The sequence below is a fragment of the Acomys russatus genome, chromosome 22, assembly GCF_903995435.1.
Source record: "Acomys russatus chromosome 22, mAcoRus1.1, whole genome shotgun sequence".
NCBI lineage: Eukaryota > Metazoa > Chordata > Mammalia > Rodentia > Muridae > Acomys > Acomys russatus.
In genome coordinates, this window is record NC_067158.1 from 12,293,515 (window position 1) to 12,319,433 (window position 25,919).

Here is a 25,919-nt window from a genome sequence, read left to right on the forward strand (position 1 = left end):
CAGACCTCAGCTGGTGGGACTTAGAGACCAAACTGTGGCTGTCGTGTCTAAAAGAGAAAACAAGGCAATGTCCCAGCTTCAGTGCTGGGTGAGCCAGGGCAGCGCCTCGGGGCGAAGAGCTATCTACTTGGCTGGCTGGGTTTGAGCCCCACTGTGATGGAGACATGTAGACACAGTAGCCACCACCATACCATGCACTACAACATGCCACAGGGATCAGTCACAGCACAGGCTCCTGCCACATGGCCTACAGCCAATACTATCCCCCAGGCTGCTTTTTCTACACAGGCTTGTTTGTTGAAACAGGGCAGGGACAAAGGAAAAATGCAACACAAATAAAACCATGCCAAAGGAAGACAAGTTGCTGCAGAAGTGAAGCATTGTCCCAACTAGGAAGATGCAGGGCTCTCCCACCTCTTTATTCCTTCTGGAAGACCACCACGGGGTGAGGGTTGAGAGGGAGCCAACTAGGACCACAGAGAAGACTGGAGACACACACACATCATGAGACTTCCTTCATTAGGTGGGACCACTTGCATGGGACAGGGATGTGCACATCCTAGGACCTTGATGGAAACTTCAGAGACAAGAAGCAGAGTGTCCTGGGGATCTTGTGAATGTGGCTGAGAGTCTGCTCCCTGAGGGTGACCTCTTCAGAGAGATTTCATCAACCTGGAGACCAATGTCCAATACAAGTTCAGACTCCAGAGTGGGTATTTGGAGTCCACTGCTCTACCCTCACCACCACAGTGGCTTATCTGGCCCACAGACTAACTCCCAGTATGGACTCTAAGAAGTAAAGCAGAGCTCCCTAAAATGACTGCAATGAAACAGCTTCTGTCTGCACAGTTGATGGAAAGCTTCTTGCAGTCTACTCTTCCAACGGCTCCTCCCAGGCATGTGTAAACAGCACTCAGTGCAGGGCCATTCGCAGAGGGCAGGCTGCCTTGGCTTCGGTGGGTCTTAGTTCTTGCTGGTTGTACGGTTGGCTCCCAAAGTACAGAAATCTGTGGTGCGATGTGATGTACACTCACACTAAGACTGAGAGCCAGGCAAACGGAGAGGCCAGGCAGCAACAGGCACAGAGAAAGCCCTGCAAGGGTTGGGACACTTGGGTCCCTATCCCTTGGTCAGGTCTTCACACCCTGGCTGGAGGTGGTCTGTGGCCACACAGGCTCTGAGTGCCACAGAGCAGTCTGGTGGGTAATTTTTCTTCCTAAGGCATCCTTCAAGGTCAAAACTGCTTAGGAGCGTGGCTGACACTATCTGCCAATGACTACCAAGATGCTGTGATCTCGTCCTCAAGGCACCCAGGCATCAATGCAGCACACCAGATGAGGAGGTCTTGTAGGGAGCAAGTAATGGTGGCTCCACTCAGTCAGCTTCAACAAGAACCGGAGCAAGGAGCTGCACCCAGAGGGTAGACAGGATGCTTGCCACCACTAGGCCAGAACCCCAGACTTTCTCTCCCAATATCTCCAACAGGCAAACAGACCCCAGTTTCCGCTGTTCTGCCCATAAAACTGAGGCGTGCCAAGTGCATTCACAAAGAGATGAGCAAGACTAAACACAGGGGCAGAGAGGGAGAGAGAGGAAGAGGAGGTCAACAAGTAAGGGTCTCCTAGCAGCTCCACAGCCACGCCTCGTTCGCCCTCATGCAGGTGCCTGGCCCCACACGCCTCAGTGTCACTTTGTCTGAGCCTAGCCACTCCTCATCCCCAATCAGAAGACAAGCAAGCAGAATAGCGCCAAAACAACAGCAAGCAGAGAGAACAGGGGAGGAAGGAAATGCTGCCTGCAGTGGCTGGTTGCTGTGGAGACAGAACATGTGCTCCCAGTTTGTTGGGACATGTCCCTCCTGCATTTCAAACACCTTCAACAGAGAACGCCAGGCAGCAGCTGGCCCTGCACCTTCTCCAGAATAGTCTGAAGGTAGAGCGGCAGCATGGAAGGCCTGCTTCATCATCAAAGGGAAAATGGCTAGGATAATCAGGAGGAGTGGGTCCCTGGCATGCAGGGAGTGAGAGGACAAGGTGTCCACCTCCCCGGCGGCGAGGGCTTCCTTTACTTCCGGTCATTAAAACTGCACAGCCCCTGGGGAGATGTTGAACATGGCCGGGTCGAATCGCTGGCCTCGGAAGGGAGAGCCTTCAGCATCCCAACCCTTCTTCAGCATCTCATGGACTTTCTACAAACAGAAAATAGAGAGATTAAAGGAGATCACAAAGCACTGCATGCTCTCTCCTAGAACAGGCTGCCTGCAGGCACGGAGACATTCTGCTTCCTCAGGGCTTGAGGCCTTGCCTGCTGGGAGCAACTGGCCAGAGGACTGCAGGCCCTGCAGTAGTTGGTGCCCGAGGGAGGCACCTAGCGACTGCCAATTCTTCTGCAAGGCTGTAAGACCGAATCGCTAGCTCTCCAGCTTCAGTCTCCAGGAAAGCACGGACTGCTCCCTATGGTTCATCTGCTGTCCCTTTCCCATTAGGTCAGTCCAAATTCCACACAACCCACAGAGCCTACAGGAATCCCCAGGGAGGTGGTTAAGATATGAAGGGGTGGTCCCCAGCCCCTTAGGGACATGACTAAGGGGTGCAGAGGTGTTCTAGCACCTCTTTCCCAAGAAAGGAAGGTTTTGCATCAGACAACACAGGATTGAGCCAGGATGTGATGACGCAGAGAAGGGTGAAACCTCCAAATGTCCAGCTGTGGACCTGTGGTCAGAAAGGCCCCGCTGCCTTTCAGGACATGGTAAGAGTTGGAGGACTTAACTCCTCCCAGCCTCTGGCCGCTGCTGAACAGGCTCTGAAAGTTAGCGGCAGACTGGCGCTGTGTGACTATGGGCTGTGGCCCTGGCGGCTGCACCTGTGCCTATGCTCGTGGCTACCCTTCCTGTGAGCATCTGCCCCCCTCAGCTGCTACCACAGGCGCACCCAAGGATGAAGGTCTCTCCTTCCTTCCAATGGCGAGAAACCAAAAAGACTAACAAGGCACACAGCTAGAGACTATGCCCCAGCGGAGCCCCTGATGCAGATGGCCCTGTAGAACAGGTGCAGAGGACAGGTGTTGCTGCCGGATCACGAGGGTGTAGATTGAGTGCAGACTGAAAGTGGAAAATTCTGAGTGTCAGAAAAGTTATGGGATTATCAGAACTAGGGATTATTAAACAAAACTCAAGCTACACGAGGCAGCAACAAGCATATCAAAGGCCTCCATCTTTGTCCAAGAGAAGTGTGAAGCTGTGCAGTCTATAACCAATGAGAGAGGAGACCAGCCAGCTAACCTAAGCAGGAGGCTGCTGAGCCACTCAGCAGAGCCTCAGCTAGCTACAGGGTAAACAAGAACCTGACGGCTGGATGGAGACCCGCTGTAGCAAGCAAGCCCAGAGTGCAAAAGGCAGGCTGCTAGGCTTGTTTTCACAATTGACGGAGCCCAGGATGTCAAGATAAATTCTCGGCCCTTTTTCCAGGTAGAGATCAGACCATTCTGTGTGCCACCAAATTCACTCACAGGAAATACTTGCACCTGCCTGTGCAATGTCAGTCACTGTGTGTTCGGAGGGAAGTGCCACAAGGCTGGAGGGATCCTAGCCAAACACATCAAAACACAGGCAGAGGAATGGCACCTATGTACTTCCTCATACCCCTTCTAGAAGAACACCTGCTCAAAGAAATCTAACTAGGGAAAAGATGACAAGTATTCCATTTGTTGACTTTGGAAAGAAGTGACCTTATGGCGGCATTACAGAATTCAAAGTGACAAAAGAAGTATATTAAAATGCGTTTAAATACAAAGCATTGGTGGCATTAGAAGCACAATTTAAAATTCTGGCAGATTTAGAAGACTTCAAGTTTACACCATAAATGGGCATCAATACAGAGCCCGTTGGTAACTGTGACTGCCAATGCGCACGGCAGATGGAGGCTGGCACAAGAACCTGGCCCCATTTCCATTCTCTCTCTGTTAGTTAGGAGTGGCAATCCTAGAGAAGTGACCTCGGCCACCCACAAAACCCCTGCATGTGAGTATCGACTGTGTGCTAACCTGCTATATGAGGAGCAGAAGGCCTCGGACCTACCTTTCTAGTTCTGTTTCTTTGTTTAATGAAAGAAAGCACTAAAATGCTTTATATGGAACCCCAGAGTGCGGTGTGCTGAAGATGTGTCTCCAGGGCATTTCAGGCCTAGAAAGGAGTGGAGATTTCAGCACTGACACCAAGCAGATAGTGGGACATGCTAGTTAGCACAGCCCTAACAGCTACGCTCACAACTATCCAGAGCCAGAGGCGTCCTTGGCCATCCTGACTAGTTCAGCTCTGGTGAGGGAATCACACTGGGTTCCAATCATGCACTACTAGTCCTAGGCTCCCTGAAGGCCGTGCTGGGGCATCTCGTCTGGGCAAGCACACTCATCCCCTCAATGGTCCTTGCCAGGCCCATGGTGATTCCACAGCAGAATTAGTTTAGACTGAAGACAAAGCTCTTTCCACTGGACCACAGCATCTTCAAAGTTTTCGTTAGGGTCCCTCTTAGCTGGGCTGCGCAGTCTCCTTGGTTTCATGGTGTGGGTCATAAACAGCTGTGGGGAAGCTATAGGTCAGCCATGGACAAGTCTTCTATGCAGGTGTAAGGACTTTCTGTTTCTCACTCAGGTTTCTGAAATGTCTTGTGGACAAGGAGGGCGGTCTTCACAGAAAGCAAAACCACAATACCCCCAAAGCCTTGGCTTCGGAGTGAGCCAGATTCCCAGCAGCAGGTCTCACACAGGATGCTGCATTAAGTGCGTATGCGCATGGTGCATCCACACGAGGTTTAACCCTGCTATCTTTTGATGCTTTTAGCAGCCTGTTTCAGATTGGCTGGAGGATCCTGGAGGCCAGAACTTGCCGAGAGTTGCCTTGGTCTACTGGGGACAAGCACACTACCCTATTCCCAGTCCTGGACAGCAGGCTAGGAGGTAGCCACCAGAAGAAGGAGCCCTAAGACCTACAGAGGTAGAAACAAAACAGCCAGTTCCTGCAGAGAACCACTGCTGAAACGGCAAAACAAGGCTGGACTGTTCTTTGGATAAAATCAGATTAAAGAGACGGGCCTCTTAATTCATTGAAGACAGCTGTGTGCTTGCCCTCACGGATGTAGACTGTCTTTCTTCCATTTGTTCTTAAGGAAGGTGACACTAGGCCATGCCAGAGGGCATTAGCACAGGAAGAAAAGAGGGTAGCACAGTGTGGAAACATTGAGTGAAAAGATCAAAGGGGAAGGACACGGAGAGGGGAGAAGGGAGACAGAGAGCATAGAACCTGACATATCATGCAGATTCTGCAGGGCTGCTAATTCCCAGGGGGCTGCTTTGACTTGTGTCCTGCAAGGAATGCAATACTGGGGACCTTGAGAGTCACAGGTGCAGATAACTATAGGACCTTTTAGCTTCTCTTCCGTCTCATTGTTCAAATCTACACAGGACTTCACTGAGGTCTGGCAAATGCACCAAGGCAGTTCAAGTCATGGTCACTATCTATTTCAATATTTCTCTACAACAAAGACTCAGTCATGGCAGCTGGGGAAGGTATGAAGAGCCATTCCTCCTTGGTTTCTCCTGTGGCACAAATTTCTCAGTGGTACCCAGTAACTCCTCCTTTCAACCCTTTCAATCCTTTCAAATGATGGGTGGCATCTGCATTCACTTCTCCAGGCAAAACAGACTCTTCCCTGGCAGTCACCTTATGTATGTATCTCAGTCCTTTTATGGACAGAGAAGTGAGCAGATCTGTAAGGTCCTACCCATAAGGCAAGGGTCACAGATATAGATCTTCTGTCCAGTGGACACTGGCCAACATGACCGGATTACACTGTGACCAAGCAGGTGTGGCTGTCTCTGCTAAGGTGATGGTTCTAAGCTTCCTCTAAGGGTTCTAAGGACCTCTATATTACGCGGACCTTCTCCCTGCCCCACACTCAGGGCCAGGGCAGAGAAGTAAAGGCCGGCCCTCGGCTAGAGCTGCTATGAGGCACAATACACCCTGAGGCCTCAAAAACTCAACCTCTTCATTGTGAGAAATAGACCACAGCTCGTCAACCCACCACGCCCACCATAGCTCATGCTTACGACATGTCCTGACAGCCTAGGGGAAGAGGTAAGGACACCAGTACTGCCTCTGAAGGCTTCTTGACCTCACTCACAGGGAACACAGCTGTGAGAACAACTAGGCTGACCAATGCAGCAACAAAGCATATCAACAACCCTGCTCCAATGTCCAATGCTACTCTGACGGGAAGGATGGCACAATCCACACAAACCAGGAAGCAAGGCTCCTTCAGAGACAACAGGGAACACACGTCAACTTTTCTGGGGCCCTGAGGTCCAGCTTTCTGTAGACAGCCTATTCCAGTCGCTGAACTTTCTCTGAACCATTTGTGGTACAAGCACACATGCTTAGGTGCTGTTCAGCTGGGCATCTGACAGTGATAAGAACCTGAGGCAGCAGCCTTTTCTTCCCTAAGTAGCTACTCTCAGGGTTATTAAGAGAAAGAAGAAATGTGTTGATCTAAGCCAGCAGCACCCTGTCCCTGGGTGCTACATAGGTCAGGTACAGCCTTTTGCTCTCCCAGAAGCCACTGGCCTCATACTCCCGTTACAGCTCCAGCACTTCACTTCACTCAGCTACTTATTCGCTGTGCATTAGCTTTTGCAGTGAGAACCTGCGCTGGCCCCGTAGCCTGGCCCTCCCTTGTTCTTCCATCTCAGGGCTCCAGGGAAGCTGCTTGTGGATAAGGCATAAGGAGCCATCAACATTCAACAATTCTAGGCTTTGGTGTGTTCAGGGCACATCGAGAGACACCTCAAGGCTGTGCTACCAGAGTTTGTGGGTCAGGCATGAGATAGGGCTGAACAGCAGTGTGCGTCTGACCTCAGGTAAGGGTTAGATGATGTGAGCAGTTGGGCTTCCCAGGCAGGATACTGTAGATCTGAAGCAGGGGCCAAGCCAGGACAGTCTATCCTCATGCTCTCTGCCCCACCAGCATGACCCACCCGACTGCTGCTGGGACGAGGAGAGCCCCGGTGCTCATACCAGCTCATGGCTCTGGGGCTTGCCCTGCAGTTTCTGGTGGTAGTCAAAGGTGAGCCTGTCCAGGACTGCCTGCTCCTCCTCATCCACAGTGGCCATGGAGCGCTCCTTGTTGATCTTGTCGATGTCGATGGGCTCCTCGCCCTCCAGGATCGCACTCCACCAATACTCACCAACCTTGCTCAGATTCACCTGGGACAAGCAGGGGGAAAAAAAAAATCTGTATCAAGTATGGCAGGAGACAGCCCACACCGCTGGGAAAAGAAAACTTAGCACTGTGGACACAGCCTACTAAGGGACAGTAAAGTCTAGGAGGAGCAGATGTTCCAGACTGAGCTTAGGGCCTGCACAGAGGGAAGGTGGCTGTAGCAGTAGGTACATGAGGTCACACAAAAGAGCCTCTGAGCCAGAGGTTATGTTGAGGGTGCTTAAGGAGACCTGTATGCTACAGGTCTGTCTTAGTCCTCAGAGGCAGAATGCTGTCTATGACATGTGCCCACTTCTTAGGCAGGTACTGTTTTCTAAGATTCTCTGATCCAGCAGGACCCGACCCTGGGCCTTCCCCACACTGCTGTATTCCCACCATGGAGAGCCCTACTTGGTAGGGCCTTGTTCAATCAAACTCCTTCCTTGGTAATGATCTTTCTGTCTTTCAAGAGCAACACTCAATCTCCTGCTGCCTTTGGGGGAGGTGAGATCTCTGAGATGAAGGGTGCAGCCTAATACAGGACAGAATCCTCCAAGAGTTCCTCCCATGGCTAAGACTCAGGGGCTTGTTCCCTGTCGCCTGTCTACCTTGGTACCTGCAGGAGTCCTCCAGCCCCAGTCCTTGGCTCAGAGAGGCGCCCAAGAATAGCTGAACTCAGGCTATAGGACAGTCTAGACGCACTGGGGTCAAGCAAAGCAGCACCCACCCAATACCATGCAGTGCCCTTAGTTTTGGAGTCTGTAAAACTTATCACATGAGTACAGAAACTCAGAAGCCAAGTGGAATTTCAGCAAGAATGGAACAAAGAACACCAGTGGCATCAATACCATTCCCTGAGGCTACTGGTCACAGGGACAAAAGAAATGGGATGCATTGGCAGTATCTTTCATGGTCACTGACTACACTCATGGGGACACTACTATCAGAGTGGACCAATGTGTAATGTTTGTCCCCCTTGTACGATGACTCTGTGATGGGATAAAACCATTCAGTGCTCACAGAGGGGGTTAAGGGCTACTAAGCCTGACCTATAGAACCCTGGGTCAGTCCCCAAGAACACCACCATCTAAGAGGGCCAGCTGACGGTACAAGACATTCAGTGGAGGTTTCCAGAAATGGGATTACAAAACTTGTAATCATGACATGACATCAGAACCACTTCAAAGCTTCTGCTCCTCATGCCTTAAGTACAAGGGAATAAATCCTGGGGCAAGGACCAGAGAGATGGCTCACTGGCTAAGAGCAATGGCTGCTGTTCCAGAGGAGCTGGGTTTCATTCCCAGCACTCACAGGGTGGTTCCAAACAGCCTGTAACTCAGATCCCACGGGACCTAACACCCTCTTGTGGCCTCTCCAAGCACTGCACACATGTGGTACACAGACACACATGCAGGCAAAATGCCTATACACATAAAATAAAGGAGGAAAAAACCCGCTTTTTTTTTTTTTTTTAAATAAGAAAGAGCACCTGTCTATGGTGGCAGCTCCATCAGTAAATGACTTCTGTTGTTCAGTCCCCAACTTAACCTTAAAACAAAGTGATTCTAGATATTCCAACCCACAGGCCCCAAAATAATGTGCCGTTTATGAGGTGGAGACCCCAAATAAGACCCAGAAACCCTAATGTGAGAACTTTGCCCTGTATTTACCAAGCTGAAGGGGTAAAGACACACTTTCTCTACCCCAAAAGTCACTCTGACTTTTGCTGAGGTGCTTACAGAAGAGTTGTGAACTGCAGGAAGAAATGAGCCTGCATTTTATCCACAGTGACCACTACTGAGGTCTACAGTACTAAGCTATTAGAACTCACAGGCTCTAGAGCATACACAGCATCATGCCTACTTAAGATGAAGACAAACCCTTCAGCTACGAGCCCCCCACTTAGCACTACAGGGAAGAACCAGCAGAAGAAGAGCAGATCAGCTGCTGCCGCCAGTAGACCTCTATACACTACACAGACCAGACTCCAGTTACCACCAAGTCTACACAGACACTCAGCTCACAGCTCCACAGGTACGGTGAGACATGAAACAGAGGACAAGTCACTAGTTTGCCCCACAAGGAAGACTGTATTATGGTTATCTGCCAGATGTAAGGGAGAAGTTCACTTCCAAGTCTATAATGGGGGGATGGATAGGGCTCATCCCATGCCAGATCCACTTGTTTACTTAGCAAATCTAACAAAAATCATGATGAATCCTATCACTCTTATCATTAGAAATATTTTATCTGTATTTAATTTCACAGAAATTCTAATTATAGGAACATGTTTAAATTCTTCCAAAAATCCTCAAAAGTTATTATAGCAGTAAGGACCAAATTAAGGGTGTTGTGCATACCAGAAAAGTAATCTTTTTTTTTTTTTTCAAGACAGGGTTTCTCTTTGTAGCCTTGGTTGTCTTGGACTCACTTTGTAGACCAGGCTGGCCTCAAACTCACAGCAATCCGCCTGCCTCTGCCTCCCGAGTGCTGGGATTACAGGCGTGCGTCACCACGCCTGCTGTAATCTATTATTGAAGTACATTTCAGGCTGTTTGTGCACGTGTGTGGCGCATGCACACGAGTACAAGCGTCTATGCCTGTTGCTCTCTACCCTGTGAAGCTAGGCCAGATGGCCAATGAGTTCCTGGGATCTGTCTCCATTCCCCATTAAATGCCCAAGCAACCATGCCTGGTTTTGGCTGTTGTTTGCTAAAACAAACAAAATTCCCCAAACATGGGTACTGAAATTGAAACTCAGGTCTTCATGCTTACCCACCAAGCCATCTCTCAAGCCCTTCCTCCCCCTCCCCCTGCCACACCATGTATGTGAGAAAGGGTCTCCTATCTAGTCCAGGCTGGTCTTGAACTCATGGTCTCATGGTTTTTCTGTCTCTGAGAACTAGGATTAAAAGTATGAACCACCACAACCACCAGCTTTTAAAATACCTATAATTCAAACAGTAACATCCCTTAGTGAGGTTTGAATATCAAACATCTACCTGGATGTTACTAGAAGCCGAGGGCTATTGTACCAGAGAGTATGGTTTCACCCATGCTGCTAACAAATATCACCCAAATGCAGCACTTATCTATGCAGGTAAAAGATGTCAGCCACCTTGTTTTAAAAATAATTTTTTATTGTGAAATTCACATAAGACCCCCTTTCCCCCAAAAGTTAACAAGTGAATGGCATTTGGTACATCCACAATGGTATGCAACCAACCACCGCATCCGTATCCCAAAACATTCCCATCACTCCAAAAACAAGCCCTATACCCAGGGGTAGTCACTCTGCATCTTACCATAATAATTTCTCTTAAATGTCTCCCACACCTCTTGCAGATACTAATGCTTTTGTCTCATTGGCTGTCACACAAATGAAATCTGTTGTTTTGTGTCTGGCTTGTTTCACTTACTATAAAGGTTTTAAAGCTCATCAGTGCTGTGGCATGCATCAGAACCTCATTCCTCTCTGTGCTAAGTAACATTCCACTGCATGAACTTGCCACAGTCTATTCGCCCATTCTCTGTTGATGGACACTTCTCCACCATTTGGCTCTTGTGAATAATGCTGCTATCTGTATTACCAAAGGTAATTACCTAGGAATGGAATTGCTGGGTCACTTGGTACATCTACTTCATGTTTCAAGAAACCACCAGATTGTTCCCCATTGGAGCTGTACCACTTCCACACCCTGGCACTGACAAGGAAAGGATCCAGGCCTCTACCTCCTCATGACATTTGTTTTTTGTTTTGTTTGTTTGTTTTAATTACAACCGTTTTTAATAGTGCAGTAGTTTATCTGCTGTTCCTTTGCTTGACTACATGCAAGCATACATGTTCCAGTGTCTTCCCCAGTGCCCTCTCTCCTGCTAAGGTTCAGGGCAGCAGACAGCACTCAGGGTTCTTAGAAAATGTCTTAGATGTCATTTCCTAAAATTGTGTGGATACTCTTGAGATTATCTTCTTCTGCTTTGTTTTTTAAGGATGAGCTAGCAGTCATAGATGAAGTAAGGCTGCACTGCTAGCTCATCCTTCACTGGCCTGGCCTCCTTTTCTACAAAGCTTCCTTGAAGCATTTCATGTCCTGTTCTGGCTGGCTCCTTACCCTCACACCCAGGGCCTACTCTTTTCTCTTTAAATAGCTTCATGTCCCAGAAGTCTTAGCTGACAAGTTCTTGGGAACTCAGGTAAGACACTGGCCACCCACCTAGTCTTCCAAACAAACTATGTAATGTGGTTAGAATACACAGGTCTCCGGGGATGAGGTAGGGTGTTCTCCATGGTGATGACAAGACCAGAGTTGGGTGGGAACAGAGGAGAAAGGCTCATTGAACAGACTTCAAGGTTCCTGTGTAAAGACCACACCCAGGCAAAAGTAGTTCCATGGTTTGCTTAAATTATCTGTTTTTGTTTTAACATTTTGTTACTTTGTAACAAGTCAGACTTGTGGAGGTGTAGTTTGCACACAGAAAAACTCACCCTGTTGCAGTTTCATCTCAAGCCTCCACTACAACCCACCCACACCCAGGCCCTTCCTCCACGTCAGTCTGCAATGCTCATCTTGCAGTCCAGCTTGTCCATGTCCAGGAAGTCTTCCCCCGCTGAAACCTACTGTGGGTTTGTACACAGACTTCCTTTCTGGAGCCGGTGGGCTACGATGCTTGGCCAGACTCCTCCACGCTGTTGGTGATCGCTACCTGTCCATGGCCATGTAGGGGCTCCTACGGTTTGGCAGGCAGGCAGGAGGCGGCTGTAAGGATCTGTGTGTTTCCACGTCTTGCAAGTGCAGAGCAGGTCAGGATGTCGGGGCTGGAAGGTGAGCATACTGGCTATGCCCACCACCTGGCTCTGGTGGCAGCAGTGAGGATTCAGGGCATCACAGCTCCTCCAAATTGAGCATGGTGGGCTTCTTAGCAGCCACTCTCTCAAGTATAAAAGGCATCTTACTATAACTTTGACTTATTTCCCTAATGCCACTGAGTTTCCTTGTGGTGTTTACTAGACCACTCATTTCTTATTTGCAAATAACTTCAAATTTACACACAGCTGGAAGTACAGACAGCAACATGGCATTTAGCAGCTGTGTGCCTGCATTGTCCCACTCTGTATTTATGTGTTCACATAAAACACAACAAATAATGTTGTTTTCTCAATCTTAAGAGTGAAGAACATCGTCTTGGCCCTTTACCCTGAGTTACTTCCTAAGACTAAGCAAGGCTCCTGAAGTAGCAGCCTGGCCTCAGCTTCCCTGCAGCATAGGACCCTGGTCCTCTCTGCTTTGCTACAGACCCTGTCTAGTGTCGCCTGAGGAACCAGGTGTGTCTGTTTGTTCCCACTTATCCTGGGCCTCCCCACACTGTCATCAATACACAAGTGTCATTCTTCTTAGGACCCTGTGAGGTCCTGTCTCCCCCACAGGCCGGGACACCTGACCTTGCAGCCTCTCCTTACTGACAGGGCATGGGCACTGCTAAAGTGAGCACCTTCTCTACAAGGAAACTGCTTGCCGCCTCCTGGCCTCCTCCGTTCTCAGTGACTTAGAAAGTCACTCTGAACCATCCTTCACTGGGTCAGAATTGGGTGGCACCCTACAAGGTCACTGTGACCTCACCATTTCCTGGATACACTCTCATTTTCAGGCCGTCTTTTATCTACCTGGTCCCAGGACATGATAATTTCCCAAAGGGACCCCAGAGTGTCACTGACTTAACAGTGCTCCCAAAATGTCCTCACAGAAACTTCACCCTCAGTGTGAATAAACTTACCTCAGCATCCCCCGATCTGTGCCGATGACTCACCAACATTTATATCCCTTTCCTTCCTTAGTAACGGAACCTCATTTCTATTCAGGGAAGCACTGTGCCCAGTGAGGATGGCTTTACTCCTCGCAGCTGCCCGTGTGATTGAGTTTGGGCCAACGGGAATGTTGTGGGACGTTCCTTCCAGGAAGGCACCTTGGAACAAGGGCAGATAATGGGGTGAGATGACAGCATGGCGGGAGCACCTGCTCAGCTCGACACCCACTGGGGAAGATGTGGGCAGCTTGATTCCTGTGGATATGCTGCAAGCCAGCGCTATACAGGTAGTCTAATTTTCAATGTCAGCTGCCTTTTTGAGCTTAAGAAATTAAAACAAAACTAAAGACACTGCACAGGTCAGACAGGACACAGCCATAGATCTCACACCCAGGGAGGCAGAGTACATCTACATTCTATTAGACTGGGGACAGCACAAGGGCACAAAAGCTGTACCCACTTTCTTCCTGCCCCCCAGGAGGAGGGGCTGAGGGCCACCCACTGTTGAATACAGTCCTGCTTACACTTGAAACAGGCAGCCTAGGTCACTGCCTTCTGTGTGATCTCCACGCCTCAGCTCTTCAAACTATTGGCATCCAGGGACAGGAATGATGCTAAGAATCATGACAAAAACTGGGAACAGGACTCAGCCTGGAGACGGCATTGCACTAAACATGGAAGGGCCCAAACTCCAATCCATACACATCCCAGGTTTGGAGCGCTTGCCAAAATGCTAAAATAACTTTATCTGTAGCTTCCATTCTGGATTAATGATCTGCAAGGACATTTTCACAGGCCAGGAAGTGTTGCTACATCAGAAAAGGCGGCTTGCAACTCAGGCCAACAATGGACCAGTTCACCCTTAAAAGAACAACTGCAGATGTCCAGACAAACTTGCAAGGACAGCTGGGGAGACGTCAAGTGCCAGTGCTAACACAGCCCTGACAGCATTCTAGAACTGCTGAACCCTCCAAGGAGAGCCGCAGTGGCAATCATCCTGGGGTTCCACTCTCTGAGAAATAATAACTTCAGGAAATCATCTCAATATAGGCAGGGAGGTGCAGCTTGCATAAAAATACTCACAGAGCTAAAAAAAAAATATCATAAATAAACACAGTGCAGTAAGTTTTAAACATCTATTTCTTCAGAAGATATTCTAGTGCTATCTAAGCAACATTAAGTAGTTTGTGTGTAAGATGTCAGTACATGAAGACACATATGTGGAATGGCATTCACCATCAGGCAGCTCCAACTACTTTTCCAACAAAGCCATGTCTGAGAGTCCCTGAAGCACAGCAAGCTGCCTGCCTACAGCTACCCACGCAATGCAGAGGGCAGCCAGCTTGCCAGCTCTCCACAGGGAGGAAGAAACGAGGACAATGCACAAGCTCAGTGCCTGGCTTCTGGAACCGAATGAAGAGTCAGGAAAAGTAGCTGGTGCCGTTGCCACGGCTGATTTTACATCTCCGTAACCAGGCAAGGAGCTTGCCTGAGTCAAGAAGTCTCATTTAACATTCTCGAGTGTGGGAGGGAGGGAGGCAAGAACTGTCACACGGTTTTAGCTGCCACCCCTGCCTGCCCTGACTGTCTGGTGTGGGATCCACCGCAAAGGGGAGGAGAAGCAGGACACGTGGAAGATGCTGAGAAGCAAGTGGCATGTCTGCACTCCCCTGCTCAGAGGTGAGAAGGTCAGAACCTCTTACTGCAGAGTCTGGGGGTACCAACAAGCACTCCGAACACCAGTCCTCTTCATAGATGCTGCAAGAACTCTATGTGAGTATCCCAGGGCTACTATAACAAAAATAAGACTAGGCCATCCATTTCTTGCACTCCTGGAGACCAGATGTCCAAAATCAAGGAGTTGGCATGGTTGTACTCCCCTGCAGGCTTCAAGGAAGGATCCTTTTGGCCTCTTTCAGCTCCTGATGGCTGCTGGCATCCCTTGGATTATGCCCACATCATTCTAGTCTTTGCCTGGTCTTCATGAGGACTTCTCTGTGTCTGTCTCTTCTTCTGTCTCTATTAAGAGTGTCTTTCACTGAGTTCAGAGGTCACCCAGAAAGTTCAGAATGATCTCGTGCTGAAATTCTTAATTACATTTACAAAGTCCTTTTCTCCAAAAATGGCCATATCCACAGGCCAACTTCCCGGCCTAACAAGCAGCAGTAAGTAGGCAAGTGAACTAAGAGCCAGATGTTCATCTCAAGAATCATACAAAAGTCACACACGGCTACAATGATGACCCACAGTCAGGCCCCCAATAGTTAGGTAACCTTTTCTTAATCCTTATGCTAAGTCCATGCAACCAATGCAAAACAGTAAGTGGGACAAAAACAGGCTCTTCATGAATAAAAACAACCTGCTTAAATAATTTATAGGATTGTCTCATATGTGTAATCAGCAGTAAAAAATTGGCCCCAACAGGTCATCAATAAATAAAGTGAAAACACACCAAACTTTTAGCATCTGTAAGTGGATACATCTCATAATACACAGCACTTTTTTGGGGTGGTGGCATATCAGCCCTGAACCTCTCATTAAGAAGGGACCCTAAGAACAGGCAAGGACCCAAGCAAATGAGAGAGCCAGGAGAAGTGGTTATAACATCTATAGCTCTCATTGTCAGATGCCTTTCTGTCCACAGGTGATGCTCCTACCCAACAGCAGTACCAGCAACTCTGAGGGACCATGGGGACTGAGGGTGTGGCGGCTCAGCTCCAAGGGGCTCTCTCTAGTGACGGCATAACACCCACAGACATGGCTCTGCTTCTTGTTATAAACTCTGCATACAGTAGGCACCTGGGAAAATTAAACTAAAACCCTAGCAGCAGCTGGTGCAGAGGCACGGCTGGCTGTCTAGCTGTCTCTAGCTAGCCTGACAAGGGTACAGGTACAGTAAATGAAATCTTTCCAGCTTAGGGTGCATTGCTCACATCTACCTGACACAAGAGCTTCTCAAAACCACTATGATCATCTCTTTACCCTATTTTTCTCCTCAGTTGGAAAAGGTCACTTTCCCCAATACCCTTTAAAGGGGCTAAACCTTTTCAAGAAAGAAAACTCTAGCTAAGCAAGTGGGCTTTGAGGCTCAATCCCATACTTGGGCAAACTACAAGCCCTATCTCAAAGCCTAAAGGTTCAGACTCTGCAAAGAATCAAACAGTATACTGTACTTCACAGAGCACCCAACCCAACAAAGGTGTTCAATAAATGTTGGCAATTAGTGTGTCTTGGCTATTAGCTACATCCCACTCCACTTTTTAAATTTCTATACATTTTATTCTCTTATTCTCTCTCTCTCTCTCTCTCTCTCTCTCTCTCTCTCTCTGTGTGTGTGTGTGTGTGTGTGTGTGTGTGTGTGTGTGTGTGTGTGTACACATGCATTCATCATGGCACACATACAGAGAGAGATCAAGGGGCAAATGGTGGGTGTCAGTTTTCTCCTTTTACCATGTGAGTGCTAAAGAGCAAATTCAGGTCATCAGGCTTAATGGCAAGCACCCTTACCTACTAAGTCATCTTGCTGGCCCAGTTTTTTGTTTGTTTCCTCTTTTCTTGAGATATTTTCTTGCTATATAGCCCAGGCTGGCCTAAAACTCATGGCAACTCTTCTGCTACAGTCTCTCAAGTATAGAGATTATATGTATGAGTCACTATGTGTGACTCCATCCTATTCCACTTGCATGGACAACCCCCCACCCCAAAGTAACATGGCTTTGCAATATTTATGAAGTCAGAGTTGGATTTATCAACAAAAGCTCTTAAGTGGTACATTAATAACAATCACATTTTTATAGACATAAAACGAATTACTAGCACACAGATCTATTCCCAGTGGACAGATGGGGTCTGTGAACCCAAAGACCATTCCAATGGGGGAATGCTGCTGGCTTTAGAGTAACAAAGATCAATTGGGAAGGGCTCCCAGAAGGGAGCTGTGCAGAGAGTTGGGATCCTAACCCATCCCATACTCTGTAGAGAGTTTAACCAGGCAGGGCAGAAGACAGGCCTGTCATGGAACTTGCAGTCCTTGAAGGCAGCAGCCCAAGAACCAGGGACCTCTAGGATGGTGGTCAAAACAGTGCCTACCAAGAACAAGGCTACCAGTCCAGTACTGCCACTGTGTTACTCATGTTCCAGAACTACCTGACGATGCAAAGCTCAACAGAGGCTGAGAGGGCACCTGGAACTTCAACTGGTATGCTGAGGAAAGACGCTGGTGCTCACAATCTAGGAAAAAGCTCACTACAGCACTATTAATATACAAGTAAGGGGGAAAGGACTGAGCTGCCAGATTCAAGAAAGCTGAATTAGGGTTCTCCAAAGACATACAATGAATGAGAGGGGAGATATTATATATACATATAAAATATGTAAAGATATATGATACATATTAAGTTGGCTCACATGATCACAAAGGCTATCTGCAAGTTGCAAAGCTAGGGAAGTCTGAACCTCAGAGCGAGAGAGTTCTATGGTGTATAGCCTAAGTTAGATATTGAAGGCCCAAAGGTCACGCATACAAACCCTAAGGCTAAAAGGACAAAGAACCTGGAGTCTGATATCCAAGGCAAAAGGCACGGCTGCTTGGGAGGGGAGAGCCAGAAAGAGGCAAAATGTCTCTCTTCCTCCACGTCCTGTTCAATCTGGGCCTAGCCTGTGGGATGGTTCTGTGCTTCCTCACTCAGGTCACTGACACACATGCAAGCCTTCTCTGAAACATCCTTGCAGACACATGCATGTTTTACCAGTTCATTCAGCCCAATCATGCTGACACCCGAAGTCAACCTTCAGAGGCAATGGGCGTATACTTCATGTCGAACAGTATTTTCTTTTCTCTAGTTGTGGAATGCTGCTCTGTGAAGGGATGTGCAACAGTGAGGAACAGAACAACCACCAGACAGAAACAGCCTGGAAGAGGCCTGGCCAAGTCCCTGTGGATATCATCAGCGCTGACCATCAGCAAAAGTAGGCCTGGGTGCTAGGAGATTCAGAACACAGGACAGACCAGTTCCAGCCCCACCTCCAGTAACTCCACATGCTATCTGTCACATGGACCTTAGGAAACCGAGGGGGAAATTGGGGCAGGGCAAGGACCTGGCAACGTTTAGGCATATGCCTAGGCAAGAGGGGGCATCTCCACATGAGCTACCATAAGTTCTAGTTTCGGATTTGATAGCCAGATGAGGCAGAAGATACTCCTAATCCCTGCAGGCACTGACTGAGTCCAGTTCACTCAGTCCCTAGCCTGTGCCTTCCTCTGAAACACGAATGTAGCCAAAATAGAGCCACTGTAGGCTTGAGAGCTTTTTTTCTGTATCCACCAGTACTAACCAGGATATCCCAGAGAGGCTGGCCACCACTGAGCACCTCTTGTAGAATCTACCAGATACTTTATTTTATCTATTGCATATATGAAGAATGCCTACAGGGTTTTGTTTTGTTTTGTTTTTTCATCTAAAGACTTACTGGTTTATTTTTTTCTTTTCATCTTTATCTCTCTTATCTAACTTGTTCCCTCTGTAGGAAGGAAGAAAGAGGAAACTAGTCCAAGACATGTTGTGTGACAATTTTCCTCTCAGGGCCAGTATATGGCCAGTCATCACTAATAGAGCTCAGAGCTATCACAGGAGAGTGGGCTGAGGCGCAGACACATCTAGCCAACCATACAGCCCAGTTGTGAGGGATCTGCTGACTGGTAACAAGTGATCTGTTCATTTGGATTCACACTTCACTGCCATATTCTTGAATTTTACCTGTGCCTTGCCAGATGCTAGGCGAGATGTGTTCGGTGAACTTTGTAAGTCCAGACTGGCATCTAGGCAAACCCACCCTCCATTTCCACTTTAATGTACTTGTTTCTGCCTTTATATGAAGGAAAGTGGGCTCTCGGAAATAATTGGAACCCTGAGGGTGGAGGATACAAAAGGCAGGCTCATGGAGATAGATTTCAAGCGAGAGTGGGGCACTAACTACTTGAGGGATTAATTAAGTTGGCTCCAATTACTGTAACTAAAGACCTCACTGCTCATTGGAAAAGACTTGGCCAAAAGGGTGTCACAGCATGTTTGAAACTCACCTGGGAGCTCTGCACACTGATGAGTACACTTACCAGAACACACCTGCCCGGCTCAAGGCTCCAGAGGGAGCTCTCGGTATTGATCTTGTGGGTGAGCTTCCCTTCCATGAGGACGCGTTCTCCATTTTCTTCCAACATGGCCACTCGGATGGAGCCACTGCTAAGGGCCACAGAAACCTGAAAACACAGCAGGAGAAAAATCATCTTGCTTGTGATGGTGGCAGCTGCTGCATTCCAGCTGTGCAGTCACTGTGACACTTGGGCTCGCCAAGCATCTCTGTCAAGAAGCCATTCCAGCCTAGTCAGCATTCCAGGCCACCTGCACTCTATGAGCTCCTTTAGGCAAATGCACCAGAAAGTTTTTCCATTGTTAGTAGAAGTGTGAGTATTGTGGTGGAAGCTGCTGGCTTTCTACCCAAATCTTTTTTACCTTCTGTAGTTATGGACATTGGCTCTCAGGCTGGAAGACAAACAAAATAAATAGGCATTGGGTGCTTTTATTTCCCCTGTGACTACCTAGACACTGCAGAAGCCTCCAGAAGGAATTCTCAGTGTTACTCTTATGATGAACTGCCTTTCCATGAAGATCTCTCTGCATTCTCCCTTCGAATGGCCACACAGACAGCCACAGGCAAGAGCCATCTCTCTGATCTCTTAAGACAATTTTGGCTGGCCTCTTCCTTCCCTGAGCTGCTACAAAGGGTGTGACCATAGTTTGGTCTTTGTTCAAAACCATAAAACTAGTTCCTTCAGTTTTGTGTCTGTCTGAGACGGGATCTTACTCTGTAGTCCTAGCTGGTCTCAAACTCAATACATAGATTGGGTGGCCTTGAACTCAGAGAGATCCACCTGCCTCTGCCTCCTGAGTGCTGGGATTAAAGGGGTGTGCCACCATGCCTGGCCTTTTAGTTTGCTTCTTCATTAAGCCCAGATTCAGTCATTTTTCTCCCTCTGAGCCCGCTCTGGACAGAAACTATGTGTCTGCTTTGCTGTCACGGATATACCTCTTTCTGCCCTGATTGTCCATCTCCACAATGTACTGGGCACTACTAGGAAAAGGCTCTCCACTTCATACCACACAACCAGCCAGCATATGGAAAGAGTGCATGACACTAGAAAGGTGTAAGCTCAATAATTAGAAAAGAAAATATAACTTGTATTTGTTTCACTTACTCTTTTATTTTAAAAAGTCCTTTTACGTGTATGTGCACAGGTACCTGTGATGCCAGAAGGCACCGGCGCCCCTAGAAGTGAAGCTACAGGTGGCTGTGACTCACCGGATGCTGATGCGGGGGAATGAACTCAGGTCCTCTACAAGAGTACCAAGCACTCCTAAACACCAAGCCATCTCTCCAGCCATGTGTTCATTTTCTTTTTTTAATATTTGCCCAGATGTTAACCAGTTGCACCTCCTTAATCTGAAATTTTTGCGTGAGAGATATCAACATTTATTTGCATAATTCACATACTAAATGGACATTAGGGACAATTAAGATTCTTTTTCTAATAGATGTATAAGGTTAAATTCAAAGACTACCTGGTAGATGCTCATTAAGTGCTTCGTTTTAGACGGGGGAGTGTCAATTTTCCAAGTCAAGTACTATTTGCTGATGAATTCTAATAGTAAAACCTGTGTGGTTTTGTGTATATGTGTGTTGGGGGCTTGTGTATGAGCACATGTGAATGTTGTGTTTGCATGCATGTGAAAGCCAGAGGAAACTTTGGATGTTGTCCTTCAGGGTCTCTCCTGGCTAGAACTTGATCATGGGGTTGGGCTGGCCAGCAATCTGCCTGTCTGCTTCTCTAATGCTAGCCTGTAAGTGCTTGCCATCATAACTGGGCTCCTGCTTTTTCTAATGAGGGTTCTGAGGATCAAACGCAGGTCCTCATACTTGCATGGTAAGCATTTTGCCAACTTAGCTATCTCCCTGAGCCCTAAATGCATCAATAAAAAACAAACAAACAAACAAACAAACAAACCCAAAACTGAGGAGCCCACTGGAAAGATGACTCAGTGGTTAAGTGACTGCTCTTCCAAAGGACGCAGATCTGATGTCCAGCATCTACCCATACTGCAGTTTATAGCCATCTGTAATGTAATTCCAGTCCCACCCAGGGGACCTAACAGCTCCTTCTAGCCTACTCGGGCACCAGGCATGCATGTGGTACAAGTATAGATACAAGTAAAAACCTATACACATAAAAAATAAATAATAAAAGGAAAGAGTGAAAAGAGTTTGGAAGAATTTCTTTAAAGGGTTGAAGGAGCAAAAACCATACACGATAGTGATAACACCTGACACTTCTCGATGAAAATGCTGTGTGTATGTTTGGAGGTGGGGGAGGTAATAGAGGGACTGCCCCAGAGGGCACACGGCCCTAGTGAGAACCCAAGGTTTGCACTCTTCTTGCCACAGCTACACTGCCAGGTTCATGTGCAAAATCAGGGAGGCATCTTCTCGTGGGACTTCAGATCAACCTGCACTGACATCCCTGTGGACACTGACTGTTAAAGTCTTTACCTGGATGGTCCTGCTGAATACAGTGTAGGTTCACTGTCCAGCTTATAACAGCCAAAGAAACACAAGCAAATGTGGCAGGGCTCAGCTCATTCCTGATAATTATGACAAATTTTGGACAAATTAATTAACCATGACTTTCTACTTGCAAAGAACACCTGACACAGGTGTTGGTGCTTCCCAAGTACAAGCTCACCTTAACAAACTCCCAGTAGTTTTACACAATATGCTAATTTCCAAATTTGGGCCTGCATGATTCTCACAGAACTTAACCAGAGTAACAAAATGAATCCTCAGAGGAGGTAACCGACAAGGTATACTTCCAGAAGAACCAGCAGAAAACGCCACTTTGGGAACATCTCTGATTTTCTGAGGCCTGCCCAATATGACAGTAACAAACAAACAAACAAACAACAACAACAAAAAAAAGCCCCAAAGAAGGAGACAACAAAGGGAAGAACAGAAGAGATGTGAACCCTATCTGTGAAGACAGGAATAAAGAATGACACATGGCACAGATGCCATAGGCTGGGGGACATCTGGCAGTGGCAACTAGAGGCTCTGGCTGAAAGAAGGCAGGTACAGAACAGAGGCACATGTGAGAAGCAGCCCGCTTCAGAGACTGACCATCATTCTGAGGAGTTAGTGTGCTAGCCATGCTAATTCTTCAGACACAGAAAACATCAAGGCTTCATACTTGTCAGGCAAACCTAATTGCCAATTCACTCAGATAATAGATGGTGAAAATACAAACAAAAAAACAGACCTTTAAACCAAAGATGATAGAGTTAATCAGTAAAGATGTATTTAAATATTTCCATTTTATAACTTTGCAGAAATCTAAGAAGTTATGAAAACAATTATTGGACCAAATTTTTTTAACTGCAAATAAATAAATAAATAAATATCAACAGAAAGGCTAGAAGTAAAATAAATCAGAGATCATGTTACTAAAACAATAAATATTCCAGAAATTCTAATAAGCTAATTCTCTTAAATTGTAAAAACTATGCCTTTATGTTGAAAAGACTCCCTGAGAGCTGAGCGAAGGAAAACAGGATGACTTAAATTCGTGTACTCTGATAGCACTGAGTGTTTTAAGATCCTATTAGTTCTAAAGAGGGCATGATAAAGTTTACTCACAGAGAACCAGAGTACATAGACATTCAGAATCAGTAACACTGGATATAAGGAAATAGGAGAGAGTCACTGAGAGGCTCAATGGGTTAAACAGTCTGCTGTCAAGCCTCGTGATCTGAGGTCTATCACAGACACCCACAGGGGGAAAGGAGACAACAAATTCCTGCAAGTTGTGCTCTGACCTCTACACATCAAGGCATGTGTACACAGATAGATAGATGGATAGACAGACAGACAGACAGATAGATAGATAGATAGATAGATAGATAGATACAGACAGACAAAAATTATAGATAGATAGATAGATAGATAGATAGATAGATAAAAATTATAATTCAAAAGAAAAAAGAAAAATGCTTTTGGAACACATTAAAACTGTGAAATAAGTGGAAGGTTAAAATAAATTTTAAGACATTTTAAGACATACAAGATCTCTCTGTCATTTTGGGGGGTGGGGGGGACCTAAATGAGAAAACTAAAAGGAACAATATTCAGCTGGGATGCAAACACAGGTGTGTTAGAATCCAAGTGCAAAGTACAGCTAACTGGAAACAAGCACTCAAACTAAAGTCACAGAGGAGGAAGGTCGTCAAGAGGAAAACTGATTTCTGGACAACATACTATATGACTGAATCTCAGTAATTTGGAGGTCATGAGAAAAGTACATTGTTTTTGACAATATAAAAAGAAAAGCAGTAAGAAACCCAAACAAAAACAAAAACAAAATTGTAAGAGAAATTCCTAAGTCAAAGGTATGTCAGTAGAAATGGTAAGTAAGAGCTCCTAAAAAGCTTTCTTCCATATATGCTCCCAGGACATGACAAAATCTGTCAGCATCAACAGTGGACTTTGGAAACTAGGCAGGGAAAGCTAGAGAAGAAAACCAGCAAGCTCTGTGGCCCCCTGCCTTGTCCTAACCACTCCCGCTCTCTGCCCTGGGCAGATCCAGTTCCCAGTGTACTAGCCACCATCACAGGAAGCTCTTTCAAAGCTCTGTTCTCAGAGAACTACCATTATCTAAGGCACTGAAGGGTCTTTAAAAGACTCCACCAACAAGGGGGGTGGTGCACCTACACCTGCATGTATGCTTGTTTTCAAAAAGCATTTTCCCAGGGAAGTGTTTGTTAAAAATAATTACAGGCAACTGTTTTAACTCTGAGGCAATGGATAACAATGGAGGAAACTAAAGAAAAGACTAGGGAATAAAATGTGCAGAAGAGTTTAAAAAGCTCTGGCATGCCTGTAATCCTAGCACTCCGGGAAGGAAAGGCAGGCAGATCTCTCTAAGTTCAAGGCCAGCCTGGTCTACAAAGTAAGTCCGTAACAACCAAGACAACATAGAAACACAGAGAAATCCTGTCTCAAAAACAACAAAAAACAAAAAGTTCTGACATACTCCGTATGATCCCGACCTTGCAAACAGACAGCAGAAAGCTAAGGCAGAGTCAGTCATTCTGGTGTTTAAGGAAATCTTTGGCAACATTAGCTGACCTCTAAGTTCACCTAATAGAGTTCACTAGCTCTGCATAACAAAAAATAAAGAATTTACAGAATAAGTTCAGGGAGTCACTGAACAATTGTATCAACTACCAACAGAAACCACAGAAAGAAGGAGAAACCTGATTTCCAGAGCAGCCATGCTGTGTTACTTTCAATATGGACCTTTTTCTTTTTCTTTTGTAGTTTTTTGAGACAGTGTTTCCCTAGCTGACTTGGAACTTGCTCTGGAGACTAAGCTGGCCTTGAACTCACAGAGATCCACCTGTCTCTGCCTCCCAAGTACTAGGTAAAACACACCACTGCTTGGCCAATACTGATCTTTCAATACTAAGATTACAAAATTTATTTTTTTAATTTTAAAGTATTTATTTTATGTGCGTGAGCGTTTTGGTTGCATGAACATCTGAGTATCACACACATTCTAGAACTGGAGTTTTGGATAGTTGTGAACCACCATATGGTGCCAGGGATTGAACCCAAGTCCTCTGCCAGAACAGGTATTCTCAACCACTGAGCCATCTTTCCAGTTCCTAACAATATGGATTTTAAACAACAACAGCAACAACAAAAACCAAAAACAACAACAACAACATCAAAATAAAACAGAAAGTGTAACCCAAACAGCAACGTGGTCAGATAGAAAACTATACAAATTATTGGAGAAACCTAGTCTGCCAAAAAAGCTGCTGCCATACTTTAAACAGAGTTTAATAAATTGGTTAAGTCTTCACTGTACTGAGGCTGGGTTTTGAGGAAGAGGCCCCAGAGAGCCTCATTAATAAACATGTAAAGGAAGCACCAGGGCATGGAGGCCAGATTTGCTTGGGTACTGAGGCAATGAAATCTGACAGGTCACACAACAGAGGCAGGCAGAGTACAGAAAGAGACTGCATGAGATCTCAAAAGCAAAAACCAAAATCATCTGGCAGATAATCAGGCAACCTAATCAGAAAGCGTGGGTGACAGCCATATTGTTTAATGGAATGCTTCCACTAGTGTCTCATGCCAGGAGTGGAGAGAAAATACTTGGAAGAAGAAAAGTTAGAATGTAAAGTCCTAGTAATGATAAGACACTCCATCTGGTCATTCTGATCTGCTCGAAAACGGCAAGATGGAGGTTATATTTTTGCTTTGAACACACCCTCAACATATCAACCCCTTGGTTGGGACATTATTCCATTCGTCAAGGCCATAAAAACACTCGTGGCACACGGCTGAATCTATCAGCAACTGATGCAAACACAAGGCAGTATGAGAAATCACTCAATGCTGCTGCCACAGCACAAAGGGAAAAGCCGAAAGAAATCCTTTCTGGAAGAACCTCCAGGTAGAGGAACTGTCCATTACTTCAAGTGTTTCCATGGACTGGTGCATGCTGGGAAAGCCACAGCAGGACAAGTGGCTCTTCTGATGCACTGGCTGGAGGAAGGAAGAGCATCCTGAAGTGCACTGAGAGGCGACAATAAATGAGGAACCAGATGCATCTGTGTGTCATCTCCAGAGGAGGAGGAAAGTAAGCAAGTGTCGGGAGTTGCACTGACATTAAAGAACACGTGTCTTGGAATATTAATACAATAGGAAAGTCACCCATATGATCATAAAAGAAAGGCTGGGCCGGCCAGATGACTC

The 25,919-nt window shown here is 46.7% G+C and overlaps 1 protein-coding gene across 1 annotated transcript in view; it reads right to left on the minus strand.

Moving 5' to 3' along the window:
• Positions 1-633: 633 nt before the first annotated feature.
• Nudcd3 (NudC domain containing 3) overlaps positions 634-25,919 on the minus strand; it is a 92,253-nt gene continuing 66,967 nt past the window's right edge. The window contains exons 4-6 of the mRNA XM_051165216.1: positions 19,165-19,308; positions 7,067-7,255; positions 634-2,188 (exon numbers count right to left, since the gene is read on the minus strand). Of these exons, the coding sequence (XP_051021173.1) occupies positions 2,078-2,188; positions 7,067-7,255; positions 19,165-19,308 (444 nt within the window). The 3' untranslated portion in view covers positions 634-2,077. The remainder of the gene's footprint in view (positions 2,189-7,066; positions 7,256-19,164; positions 19,309-25,919) is intronic.